Source organism: Habropoda laboriosa, unplaced genomic scaffold (genome assembly GCF_001263275.1).
Source record: "Habropoda laboriosa isolate 0110345459 unplaced genomic scaffold, ASM126327v1 scaffold89, whole genome shotgun sequence".
NCBI classification, from domain to species: domain Eukaryota; kingdom Metazoa; phylum Arthropoda; class Insecta; order Hymenoptera; family Apidae; genus Habropoda; species Habropoda laboriosa.
In genome coordinates this window covers 2359615-2374616 of record NW_017100263.1, presented here as the reverse complement: position 1 = coordinate 2374616, position 15002 = coordinate 2359615, and the positions used below count along the sequence as shown (strand labels likewise).

Below are 15002 nucleotides of genomic sequence, written 5' to 3'. Positions count from 1 at the left end.
ATGAATTTCAAATCTATAAAAAATTAGCAGCAGATTTAATATTGATGAAAAGTGGGAGGTGATTCCAAACTTTTGGCCGGTAATGTAGGTTGATGCATATAAAGCATTTTTGATCACATTTTGTTTCTTCAAAATATAACGTATTTAACGCTATACTACCATCCGTAACTAACAATAAGATGTCTTGTCTAATAATTCTTCGTTTTTCATGGTGTTTTGAAATATTTGGAGCTCCGCATGTTTTTCACCTTTTAAGCAAAATTAGAATGTCCCATGTGCTTCATGGTGTTCTACAAATATGTAGCCTAATTTATTCATCCTATTTATTTTATAAATGATTTTAGATTAAGAAACTTTATTTTTTCGGATGTTCAAAAATATCAGAACAATTAATCTAAATGGCAATACAAACATGAGTCTTTAAAACGTTATCACAGACGTGTAGTCTCTTAGACTACAGTCTCATAAAAATAAATCTAACATAGCTGTTTTATTTTATTATTTTATTTAGGCTTTTTTACAATATTTTATAAAAATAGTATGTTTATAATGTTATAGGGCTGCTTATGCAATTATAGCACATCAAAATGTGCAAATACATGAGAGTGATGTGATCTCTTGATATGTGCAAACAAGAACGCTGATCCATAGTTGAATGTAACATAGTATAGTCAGTAAGGTTGTAACGTTACTCTCATGTATTTTGCATACTTTAATATGTTACAATTGCATAAACATCCGCACTCCAGAAATAACCGATTTCGTCGATTTCGGAGTCACAGTGGTGAATGCGCTAAACATTTTGATAATTAATATTACTAATATATGAGAAACATCTCAAAACACTGGCAAAATGTATGGTACCTTCTACAATACATGCTCACAGACTCTATTCTGTACAAACTGAGAGAAAACTGTGCATCTAATAATTATTCTTATACGGTAAGAAATAAAAAATAAAAAAGACACGTACCACTTATTTTGGTCTATCGTTCACATACACAAATTTACACGAAAATCGATGAACGAATTTTCAATTTTAATACACTATTTAAACAAATTATTTCTTTAAAAACTTTATGTCGTTGGATTCCCCATTGAAAAATTTAACAGAAAAGTTGTTTTTCTGAGTCCTCTAATTCTCGAGATATTTCAGTAAATTTGTTTTGAACCCTCAACTTTGAGAGTTGTTCTCACCCCTTCGATATAGGCAAATAGATACTGATGGAAAAACATACGTGTCAGATATTTTTCCGCAAACTACTTTTCATGTAAATTTCATCAAAATTGGCGTGTGTTCGATATGTTCCCTTGTACGTCGATCTGAAAATACTTGAATTGTGCTTTTCTCAATTTTTTCTGCACGAACTGGCGCGATCAGGATAAACTCGGCGATTCAATAACGTGTTGCGTTACAAGAAACAGCGAATCGAACCAATTGGTTTAGGTTAGCTATCCTCGAATGTTTATTTATAGTATTTCGTTTATGCGCATGGCCACTCGAGTCTTTCGAGTGTCGACGTAATGAAATCAGAAAGCGAATATTGATGCTTCAATCCGAAGTTTAATGCTGTTAATATTAAAATTTCGAATGCTCTCGTGCGCACAACTGTTTCGCAGCAGTTCAACTATATACTTCAAAATACAAAAGTGTTTGAAAATAAAATATAAATTCTAAAAAACAAAAAAGGCGTAAGAATTTGTCTGTAAAGTTCTAATTAATTGATAAATAAAATCTAGAAAAAGAACGAGCAAAGTTCCTGAGACAGGAAAAGACTAGATACTACTTTTTTTTAAATAAAAATAGAAACGTATGATTAGACATAGTATGTTTTCAAAGACATTCAAAAAATTTCCATTTTCTCAAAGAAAACGAAAAGCAGACAAATGCTTCCAAGATATTGAAAAAGTGGTAACACCAATTTTTTACCTTTTGCCAGTTAACACGCAAAGAAAGCCAGGCATTAGCCGGATGGTGCACATAAAATAAGTCCGAAATGTAAAATACAATTTTACAGATTTTTTTGATAATAATATATCGTACAATGTACAATTTTTTAACTTTTAAAACTTTTCATTTTTAACGATTTAAACGTTTATCAGTATTTTTATCTCTGCATGAAATATTATTTTAAATCTGTATTTTGCGTTTGAGGTCGGTTTTATGTACACCACTCAGAATATCATTAGAGCCTTTTATAGTAACAAAAATTTGTTGTACTACAACGTAACGAAACAGTAGACAAATGATATTCCACTAACCAGAAGTGTCACGGAACCAGCCACCGGCTAGAAATCTCTGTGCCCCGCGTGCATACTCATAACGGTGAAGGTTGATGAGATGTACTGAAAGAATTTCGATTTTTCTCGATACTGCGAGAAGAAGGTCGGTTAATCGATTCTAAGCAGTTCGATTGCGCAACGTCCGCGTGGATTCTTTCTTGCTCCGCTTATCGCGCGTGTTGGCAAAAAAATACACCGGCGGCGATTCATTTTAATTTTAGTGTAGAAGCGCAGGGTTATCGCGCGAAATTCCCGTTTAAATTTGTATCGCGCTATCTTAATACTGGATCGGCCACGATAAGACAACGGCCTCTTTATCGACCATGAAGAATACAGGACGCTCGATACACACGCTTATCTCGAGCTCGATGGGCGCTCGATCGAAATTAAGGTCGCGATGGTTGGTAAACAGTACGAGTGATGGCTTTTCAGTGAATCAAAAGTGAGTCATTTTGAAGGAAAATGATGAATCAGGATGTTTAATCCTTTAAATTATAACGTGATACCAAGAACAAAATTTAGACCTTTAAAAGTACATACGTTAGAGAGGTGGCATTTTTTGTCAAATTTTGTATTTCATCCAACTAATGTATTTGTTTATACAGGGTGTCCCGTAACTCCTCGAACACCCGGAAATGGGGGGTTGCTGGGGTGATTCTGAACAACTTTTTCCTTTACCAAAATGTTGTCTGAAGCTTCATTTTTGAATTATTAACGAAAAACACTGGCCAATCAGAGCGCGCGTAGAGCTCGCGCTCAGGGACGGTGAACAGAGGCTCACCCGCGCGCGATCGAACAAATGCGTACGCGTCACCTCTCGGTTATTGATCGCTGTCAAAAAAATGTCACTTTGCACCGCTATTTTTATAAGGCTTAGAGAAATGGGTTTTTGCCGTCATTCCGACATTTGTATAAATTTTTGAAAAAACTGCAATTAGTCGGAATCGTGAAGAAAATAGCGAAGGTCTGAAAATAGCCTCTGTTCTTCGCCCCTGAGCGCGGGCTCTACGCGCGCTGTAATTGGCCAGTGTTTTTCGTTAATAATTCAAAAACGAAGCTTCAAACTGTATTTTGGAAAAGGAAAAAGTTGTTCATAGTCACCCCAGCAACGCCCCATTTCCGGGTGTTCGAGGAGTTACGGGACACCCTGCATAATTCGTTTTCTTTTAAATTATCGTAGCTGTGGAATGTTTTGTATGTCCAGAATTAATTGATTTGTCAGTTTAGTAAGGAATGTGTCGTTTGAATAAAGGATGCCTTAGAATTATAATGCCCATATTTTTCACGAATTAGCGCGTATAATTAAAGATACGAATATGGTACAAAGAGAAATAATAAATATTTCAGTATTTACGTAGTTATAGATTAATAACAACAAGAATGTATTATTACCAATTGGAATGTATAGGGCATAATTGAGAAGAATTTTTTTTAACAGGATGTTAATAACTGATTCAAATTTATTAGACATATAAAGGATGAGTCAGGAAAAATCGTATAATTTTTGATGTAAGCGTTCTTTTTGAAGAGAATAGACTTTCAAAATTCAGCGAGTATGCAAACCTAATTTTTTCTATAAATTACTTCTGCTGCTCGTATTCGTGATTTTTAATTTCAGTAATATCGTAATTTGTCGTCTGTTCTACTTTATTCATAATCGTTGTAATCTGTTAATATTTACCAAATTATCATAATTAGGCGTACTGACTCCACGAATTTTCTCGAAAACTCGAGGGTTCGCGTAAACAAATTTTATTTTTCACTTTCGATTTATTTTTGCACGAGGAATCAATCTAATTACACTTTTTGAAGGCATGTATACACACTTCTCGTAATTAGGCTACTGGGCTACAAAATTTGTATTTATTTACTTGTTTTTATTTTCCCGCTTTTTTTTCTCTTTTATTTGAGGTCTACGTTAGGTTCAGTATGTCTCGAAGCCAACATTACGAAGGTGTGCTTAAGATGCTGAACGAATGCGAAACGAAATGACTTTGAGTTAGGTGATTTCAGAGGCAACGTGACATTGGAGCAATACGCGTTTGTTTGCTGTACATTGAGCATGGATGCATTTCGAAAGTAAATTTAGCATTAATGATTATTTCAGTTATGCTTTTTAGACCGAACTTGCTTTACTTTAATTTTATTATTCTCGGAACTCATTTCGTGATTGCTTATTATTCTTACTATAATATGTAGTAATCAAACTTCTTTGTAATTGTGAATTAAGAATTAGCTTCTCAAGCTTCTCAATTATAAAGATGTTACATCATTTACATATTTAAAGTTGTGCTTCAATTTTCGCAGAATTGTCCAATTAAAAATTTTCAATTCTTTGTTACAGTTACACCACAAGCGGAGAAATTGCCAAAAAAGCAGGATGAATCCACGAACAGAAGATCCTCTTCTCCGAAGCTTGATTTGGAGTACGTCAAGCTGAACAAGATAAGCCAAAGTCAATTTGAGGATACATGTAAGTTGATAACATCAATCAACTTGTTTTTTCGATAATCGATCGTGTTAAATACTCGTTGAATGTTTCAACAAGCGATATCTTGAGAAAAATATTAGGTGTAATAATATTATCTACGATAATTACATTCTGCAAACTTTGTTTACAAACATAAAAAATCTGAAGTACATAGATCTGTATCTAAAATGATAAACGATGGGAAGAAAGAGAGAAATGATAAATAAATATCAAATACATGAATGATAACTTTTTACTGAAATTAATTGTCAAATTAAAGATAGACAGTTATGATTATTAATAAAATTCAGTCTAAGTATTATTGAAAGATCAGAATGAGAATCATTTATTTGCTCGCGAAATAGAGAATATAAAATTCGATCATTGTTGAAAGTACAAATAGGAATTGTTTGTTATCGAAACTAACAGCAGGTCTAATTCGACCATAACCCAAACCAGGAGCAAGAATAGTTCGTTTGTTATCAAAGATAACAGTAGACGTAGATACCTTCTTTGTTATTAAACCTGAATTGAATTCATTCGATCGTTATTAATCAATACTAGTGTTCAACTTAATTAATTACTAACAAAACCGTCATTGAATTTTATCGCGACCAAAAATTTATCAACAGAATTACTATCAAAATTCCAAATTATAGTATGTAACAAAAGTTTCTGGACTCAGATTGCTAAAAACGTTTGGTTTTAATTTTAAACGTTTTTAAAATTTTAAATAAATATATTTTCATTAGTATACCCGAGGGAGATTCTTTTATCGTCTTTCGTCCCACCACGATAAATTATTAAACTCAAAGTTCCGAAACTTTAGTTATTACGTGCATTGCCGTTCGCAAGAATTGGGACACCTATTATGTTCATACAGAAAGTATTAGATGATTTTAATTACATTTCTTCGACAGAGTTAGTGTCATATATCAGTAAAAATATGTACATATAGGTATAGGGTGTTCGCGCTATTAATTTCCAGTGTTTTTCTCACAAGTGGTAGATTTTTGAGAGAAACAGAAGAGGACAAAGCTTTTCAGTACAATAATTTTCGCGAATTTTTTTATATTGATAGCTATAATTCCTTTTATATTATACGAAAGCGGTTGCTGAGACAAGTTCAACGACCTACAGCAAACTCATTTTCAAACTGAATTTCGCGTGACACAATCAGTGGGATGTTATTTTCATGACGGCACCTTAAATGGAAATAGATATTTAGAAAATTTATCGTATTATGTACTTACTGTCCTACGAAAGTCCAGATCAAATAATTTTGTAATAACTGTTCAAGTTTGCTCCGCATGTAACAAGTAGGTATCCTAATGCAATTCATTCATCCCAACGGTAACCCAGACTTTTCACAAAAATAAGAAAGTGTACGATATCTAATACTTAGACCAACTATCCATGGTATTACAAATTATTTCTTATTCCAAACATTTTATGGCCAGTATACCGTTTGCATCCCAAAACTGCCGTCTCGTGGCGTACAAACACGCGCGAAGAAAAAGAAATGTCCGAAAAAGATTTCTACGACACGTTTTTCGAGGTTCCCGCTGTATCAGTCATCGTTGCTCGCTGGCAGGACGTGGTGGTTGGTTGAAATGCAGGTCAAACGTCGGAATAAATTTCCTCTAAACAGATACGATCTAAACGCGGAAGTTTCGGCCAACGAAATTATGTAACGCTTTCCACGGATTGCGTGCTGGACACCGTTACGATGATTGTCAATAAATAAGTGGCATTGCCATTCCGGCATCCCTGCGCCGCTCGAGTAATTGCCAAGTATCATTTCGATGATGATGCTACTTAACCGCGCTGTGCGAAACAGTTAGCGGATTATATTTCTGGGTAATTCGGGAAAATGGTAAGCGGCCAGCGATTAAACGCTGACGGCTCTAAAATACCTTGGGAAATTTTATAGAATCTAGTCGGAAATAGATGTTATATTTAACGACTTTCATGGTGATTTTATTCAATGATTATACACAGTTTCGGCCAAAAGTTGAGACCGTTGTGTATTGCAGAGAGGAGCACTCTTGTGCTACATAACAAAACAGAAATACAATTTTTAATATAAAATAATTTTATGATATATACCTAATTTAATTGCAATTTGTAATATAATTTTTTTTGCATACATCGATTCCTTGGGTTATCCTGCGTATAAAATTTACAGTTAGATGATCGAAAACTGAATAATTCATAAGATATTTTAACATTCTTAGTAAAACATACCGTGCGGCCAATTCGCAATGTTCATGAAATAGCCGAAATAACTGAAAACCAAGTTTAGAATGTGGTGGAGTGCTTAAATGGTTTCGAAGTGCTTAAAAATATGTTTTATTAAGAAAGTTGAAATATTTCCCGAATGATTTAGTTTTTGACCACCTAACCCAAGGAATCGATTTATACAGGGAAAAGTACATATGCATGTAGTTCCATTATAAAACAAGAGTGTACTCTGCAATCGTATCAGTGAACGTAAAAATGCACGAAGGTAATACAGGAAAAGGAAAAGTAAAAAAGTAGTAAAGTCAAAAGCAGAAGCAATAAGTGACAAAAAAAAGTAATGTAGAATAGATAACATTGTTTAATACGTTGAGTGCCGCGCCAATTTCACGTGACTTTTCCAGGCTGCGTGGGCCACCGATTGTATTCATTATATAGATGGTGTTCCAGGCTTTCGATTAAACTTTGTCGCTATACTTTGTGGATATTATTGGAAATGGGTTATGGAAATGAAATAGTCTTTGCAAACTGTTAATATTCTATTTATTATCGGACTCAGAGGAAACGTCTTCACTCTTTCAAATGCTCTAACGAACTGCCTCTGGACACCCAAAAGGGGAAAGTTGGGGTCCGCTTATAGCTAGGAACTGTTTACTCTATTGTATCGCAGTGTGCAGTGCTTGAACACCAGACACATCTGGTGGAGGTTTTAGTGTCTTTGTCTAAAAGAACGCGGAGACATTTTTGTCCTCACTTGACTATTTCTGCAGGCTGTTGTTAAAAATAATCCAACAGATATATGTAAATAAGAAAAAATGTTACATAAACATAGGTCGTTTGAAACTTTGTTAAAAAGTTATGTATGATAAAAATACGAATGCGGTTACTATGATACATTCAACACTTTCAACGACCTCAGATTGTTAAGGATACTTAAAGTTAGACCAGGTTTACGATACGGACGCGACTCTCTGCTATTTTTCAGATTAAGGTTTGAATACGCGTTTAATGTTTTCGTTCGTTAATTATTCCTTATTGTCAGGAGGGCTCCAAACCTCTCACAAAAGCGGAGAATTTGGAGTTTTCTTCGTGCATCTCAATAGCAATTGACGTATCATAAACCCGCTCGAGCCCAGCTCAGGTGACGCTCAGAATAAGCTCAGGTGACGCGTACTTCACGCAAAACACCCCCTCCTTGAGGGTGAGTGGTGAGCGTTGACCAAGGCCCGAATTTGAGTGGGAGTCTGGGAATTTGGAGTTTTCTTCGTGCATCTCAATAGCAATTGACGTATCATAAACCCGCGCGAGCCCAGCTCAGGTGACGCTCAGAATAAGCTCAGGTGACGCATACTTCACGCAAAACACCCCCTCCTTGAGGGTGAGTGGTGAGCGTTGACCAAGGCCCGAATTTGAGTGGGAGTCTGGACCTCCCACCCAAAACTCACGTCAAGGGACCCAAATGCAACATTTGGAAGGGGAAATGCGAGGGCTGAACGGGGCAAAGAGTCAACGAGACAGACAGAACAAATTGAGAGGTAGAAGCAAAAAGTTCAGGCGATCAGACAGTTGCTACATCATCCATAGATTCTAGACGACGTGTCAGAATTGAACACAGATTGTAAACGCAGTTCGCATAAACAGACTAGGTATGTAGGTATTTACCTATCGCTGATCTATTCTTATTTTGTATCGTAATATCCGCGCATTCGTTGCGGTTCCCTTCGTACTTCGTATCTGTTATAACATTTTAATAAAACTTCAAAGGACCTATGTTTATATAACATGTTCTTTCTTATGTCCGTACAACATACTGACAAAGTTTGATTGGAAAAAACTGAGATACCCTGTATATTATTTTTCAATAGTTGCACGTCACTTAATGAATTGAAAAGGTTCTATCGATGGCGCATGGTATATCGATTGCACGGCACATGATAATCATGTACCAGACAAATGATATTATGAAACATGATCTTGTTACGAATCGCAAGGTGCTTGTTGCGAAACCGATAATTGTCCCTCTTTTTGAGTCAGACCATTTAAGGAATCTACTCGGGATAGGGGACTCAGATAGTGCTCGGAAGGTTGACTATTAACGCACAACAGTTTGCTGTTAATACTATGTATTTGTAAATGAACGTGAACAGAGCGCGAAATTGCTAAGGTTACTGATCGGAAAGTTGTGCATTTTTGAGTCAGACCATTTAAGGAATCTACTCGGGATAGGGGACTCAGGTAGTGCTCGGAAGGTTGACTATTAACGCACAACAGTTTGCTGTTAAAACTATGTATTTGTAAATGAACGTGAACAGAGCGCGAAATTGCTAAGGTTACTGATCGGAAAGTTGTGCGTCGTGTCGTGTGGTGTTCGCTATTTTATAAACTACGTGTGTGTTGTGATTGGTGGTGTGAAGCTGTCATAAGAGGTGGCAGTGTGTGGTGATTGGTTGTTTCGGTGTGTTTGGGATGTGTCTGGTGGTGGTGTGAAAGTGGGGAATTTGTTCTTACATTTGTTATATTGCTTATCGAAGGTCTGTTTATGATCTTAGGTCATGTGGTGTTCAGGTACGAGAGGCGTCGAGTTTTTGGGTGTCGTAAAGTAATTTTCGTGCCGGCTAAGACCTCGCGTTTTTGGACGTGCTGGTCTATCGGGAATACCGATGTATTGTTCGGCTCGTCGGTACGGCAGAACAACCCAAGCAACGTCTGTTACGCATGTGACAATCCACACGGTACTCAACGTGTTAATTTTGCCTTCTAAAATTTGGTTCCATCTTCAACTGTTTTAAAAATACAGCTCTGCCCAGTTGCGCGAGACACCATGTACACTTAAGTATGTACATACACAATTACAGTAATGTCTCCACAAGTGTCAGTCCGCAAGGAACCTAAACCTGACACTTGTAGAGTCAGGGACTACGTTTTCGAGCCTCGCGCCCGCCTTTGTAGTTTGCCGAACGTAGACAAGGACAGCGAATAAAAGATAAGGATGAAACGTGAGTCGAGGCAACCAAGCGATTTAAATACCAACTTTTTTAATTTTACGTTTTTTTATCCCGAAATTTTTCTTAACATATTGATGAGATTTTTCTGATGAAAATGACATCACGCCAGACAGTGAACGTGTTAATAGGTAAATGTTGTTCAAATTATGTCGTGTTTGATCTCATTTTCATCAGAAAAATCTCACCAACATGTTAAAAAAAATTTCAGATGAAAAAAGGTAAAATTAAAGAAATTATATTTTTCTATTAGGAATTGTCGAGCCGTGAAATCTGGTAAAAGAAACCGAGTGGTGTAGCGTTACACGCTTGACTGACAGCGAGCGAGATAACATAGGCGCGGCAATGACGCAGACCTAGGCGTAGGACCATCTATACTGACACTTGTAGAATCCAAACTGGCTGACACTTGTAGAGACATTACTGTATATTGCACCCACGATCGAATTAATCTCAGCGATCATTTAACAAATTAATTTTCAATTTTGTTTCGAGAAACAAGCAACATTAATTCTCATCATAACACACGACCACTTCGATCGAGGATCCATCAAGATCGCTCACGAGATCATCGATCCCATCACTGCGGCGTAGGCACGCGAGACGCGCGACAATGCAAGCAGATTCAAATTAGCGCAATTAGACCGCGATGCGTTCAGCTGCGTTCCGATGATGGAACGTATACGCGTGATTCCCGAAGCGTATCGGCCGTACCACCTTTATCAGGATCACGTTCGCCTCGTTAGTCTCTCGATTGTGCGAGACGAGGCGACGCATGCACGGACAGATAAAAAGCAGACGATGCGACCGGAACCACATATTTATAAAGGACGCGATCGTTTCGCATCGATCTGTGATCTGCGGTTCTCAGAAGCGTAAACCGGCTGCAAGAAGCACGACAATTGAAAGGATACGGTATGTGTGAGGAATGTGCTTCCTTGTGATTCGAATTCAATTTTTCTTTTTTCCGATAAATGGATTGATAGCGTGAGTTTAAAATGGTGATGATATTGGTGTGTCCACAAGTGTTGTAAATCTCCGATTTTCATGAAATTTACGTAGAATATGGATTTCGAAAAAATATTTGACACGTATTTCTTTCACGCGTCTACTCGTAAGTTTAGAGGGTGAAAATAACCCTCAAAGTGGGGATTGAAAAATTTATTTTCTCAATGTCTCGAAAACTATCTGGTTTAGAAAAGTGATTCAAATGTACGAAATGTATGTATTTTTAATAAAAAATTCATATATTCAAAGAGTTTTTAAAACATCCATTTGTTTAAATAATATATTGGAAATCGATACTTCATTTGTTTAAATAATATATTGGAAATCGATACTTTTTCATAGCGAAATGTTAATCTTTTTCTTATATGTATATAATCAAAAATGACACTTGAAATATTCTGTGTTTATAAAAATAAAAGAACTAGTACTTTCATTGTTTTCTAAATTAATTTTTCATACCTATGAAAATTATTTTGTACCAATAAATTTCATTTGTTTCATATATGTATATGTGTGTATAGGGTGTATCACCAAACATGTTACAATTCGATATCTACGAACATATTAATGGTATCGAAATGATTATTTTTAAACATCATCATGTGAGGGGTTTGTTTTGTGCGTGTGAACAAAGAAAATCTAGTTTCATTCCACGCGTGGGAAATGGAGGATAACTTCAATTTTTTAAATAGAATGTGGGATGAATTTTTATATAGTGCCAGAAGGTACTCTGACTTTATTGTTGAAATATTCTGGAATGGAGGAATCAAGTTGACATGGAACAGCCTTGAGCGAGGCTCAAGCTTCTTATCTCCCTCGAATTACTGTTTTAGCGCTCGGATTACATGTACTTCGACTTCTGAAAGATTTTATAACTTCACTCTATCGGTTTCACCAACTATACCTAAGTTACAATCCTAGTACAGACACTTAAAACCACTAGAACTTTTGATACAGGCAAAATTTTGAAAAACGTTTCAAGCAAAAATATCTTATTTCAGCAGGGACTATGTAAATATATAAAAATTTGTCAGACAGTTCGTTACCCTCCATTTCTCACGCTTGGCATGGGACTAGATTTTTTTGTTCACATATTATAAAGGCTCGGTTTGTAACAAGTTTGGTGAAACACCCTGTATATTAATAATTGCAGTACCTTTTACCACGAGAGCTCAACTTCCTTTTTCAAGTTGATCATCGTCTGCAATAATAGCTCCAACTCCTGTATCATCGTTAGTTTTTTCTTCAACTTTAGTTTTAGCTGAAGTTTATTCATTAACTCATTGTGAAATATTAATGTTAATTAACTTTAATGAACATTTTCTTTCAATTTCAAGATTAATAGTAATATCCGGTTTAATTGTTAATTTTGAATGTGGTTTTAAAAAAATTATTGCTTTGTTAACTTTCAGTTGGTTAGAATTTATAATAAGAATTTTACTTAAAGGATTTGAAAGTTTAACTTTTATATATTTAGCAATTCGTACAATAATTAAATCTTTCGTAGTTTTACGAACTCTGTGATATTAAACGTAATAAAAAGAGCTGTAGCTTATGTTACCTTGATGCTAATGGTGATCATTTGACAGACATTATATTCCAATGATGTACCTATCGATAAATTTTCTAATGTCTCGATAAAAGGCATACAACACTATTTATAATGGTATCCATTCATTTCTTAATTATTAAGAAAACAAATCGCTCAATTATTTCTGCCACACCCTATAAGTAGCAGTCAACGTGATAACCGCCACAAAAATAATCTGTTCATTATTACGAATCAGATACAAAGATCGAAAAAATTGCGATTATATAATATTATCGTGATAAGCAACGATATTCAATAACCTCCTAGAAGGACGAAACAAGTGACGAAGCGGAATAACACCCGGTGATTTATTTCTATCTCAGGGCGAAAGAATAATCGACGAAAATTAATAGTCACGCGAACGGGGAACAGTTAATGAAACGGTAGCCTTTACCGTAAAACACGTTCCCAGCGGTCTCGGGAACTACATAGATAGGCGAGCATAGCCGATGAAAAAGGATCGATTGGAACGGTAATGCAGCGCGTTTTAACGCAACACGCGCATTTTGTCACGCACCGTTCGCTCGCCGCTTTGCCGACACCGCTGGACTGTCAACGATTACCAGCAACAAATGAACTAGTTACCAACTAGCACAAACCCTGTATCTCAAGTATGCGAAGCGTGCTTAACGCGTGGCTGCTATGCGCACGCAGTCCACGTGAGTTCAAAAGACTGGGATTTCTAAAATGAAGCGAATTCTGCTCGACATTACATATCGTAGAGACTCTGATAAAGAAACAAGGACACGTTTATTTAAATGAAAGAGCATACGAAAAAACAATTCGTACGCAGTTTAAACAATTTGTCTGTCCATAGAAAAATATTTGGTAATTATCGGGAATAGGGTCTTCAGCACCGATTTCAAAGGTCAATTCAACATTCTACTTTTCGTTGTTACCTTTCCCTATATATGTTACCGCCGGACTTCTTTAGTTTTTAAGATATACGTAAGAATATTTTCAATGTTGTATAGTCATTTCCTTTGATAAAACCGACACACGCGACAGTGAGGAACTTATGGTGGTTCGGCTCCCGGTTTTTCGCAATTTTACGACCTTCCATGAAAGGAAATGACTTTGTTGGCAGCTCGTTGAAATCGTCTTAACATACATTATCATATTATGTATGAAAAAATATAGCATTACATTTAAAAAATGGAAATCTCCCCCATAATACCAGGTAGAAAAAAAATATTTACACCACATAACGTCCCCCTCCATACCAAACAACTTTTATTAAAACATTTTTTTCCTAACATCACTTCCTTAAAAGATATTTCACTGTATTGAGATAAAACAGACACCCTGTATATGTCTCGGGGAGACAGCAGTAGAAAACCTAATTTGTATTGTTTCATAGCTATAACACATCTTATTACAAGAAAAATAAACTTAGGATACGATAAAACGAAATTGTTGCAGTAATTAATCTAACTAGCTATACGTAGGCTCCCCTCTGTTTTCAATAAACTCAATCATTCACGCATACACATACCGTGAAACTGTAGCTGTGTAGCTCGCAGAGACACGCTTCTCGTTTGATTTTTCTCCCAAGCTGAGCTGTTCGCTGTGTACTTGAATTCGGTGCACTAGCTTCTTGTATGCAGCGGCACTTAATTCACACGAACGAATATGCTAAGTACGTAAATTGATTCGAAATCCACGCACAATCGAAACCGCTTTATTCGAGGGAGCACTGAATTTTCTACAAACTATGATAGCACGGTACAAACGTCGTTCGTCGACACACTCGTTCGGTAGGCCCGTAAGCACTAACTGCGTACGTGTCGATTTCTGCTCCCTGTTGCACGAAGCATTTCTGGGAAAAATCCTAGACGTGTTAGTGACCCTCAAGTATGTACTTGGGCCTAGTCAACCTCCCGTACCAAAACATTGCGCGAGGCTCGCGATATTTTTTGCTAGTGAAACATAAGAAATTCGAGCCGAACACAAGAAACTCGAGCCAGAGTCGTTATTTGTATTATGTGGAACTAAACACGAAGCTACGTGCCATTGTGAAAGTAAAACTATCGGGAGAGAGAGCGATTGCTCTCGAGAGTATTTCTCGTCGCTCGACGCATGCGCGATCGCCGCTCCCAACGCCGCTCGGCGGACGCACGCCGATCGCGGTAAAAAGACGCGCCCTTTTTAAATTCAAACCGTTACACTGTCCTTTTGAGAGTAAAACTATCGTGAATTACTCGCGAGTGAATAAACAATTGCTTTGCAAACGCGATACCCGGAGGGTGTACTCATAGAAGGAAGTTTTCAATAATTCAAAATTGAACATATTGGTAGGTACTTATTGTATTCGTTGAACTCGTCCTAACATATGAAGTTTTCAATAATTCAAAATTGAACATATTGGTAGGTACTTATTGTACTCGTTGAACTCGTCCTAACATAC

General features: G+C 36.4%; 1 protein-coding gene across 1 annotated transcript in view; it reads left to right on the top strand.

The window, feature by feature from the left end:
* The window catches only part of LOC108573032 (A disintegrin and metalloproteinase with thrombospondin motifs 20-like), a 194543-nt gene that overhangs the window by 11558 nt on the left and 167983 nt on the right, over nucleotides 1-15002 (top strand). Inside the window, exons 2-4 of the mRNA XM_017935388.1 lie at nucleotides 559-610; nucleotides 1535-1652; nucleotides 4628-4756. Coding sequence (XP_017790877.1) covers nucleotides 559-610; nucleotides 1535-1652; nucleotides 4628-4756 — 299 coding nt within the window. The remainder of the gene's footprint in view (nucleotides 1-558; nucleotides 611-1534; nucleotides 1653-4627; nucleotides 4757-15002) is intronic.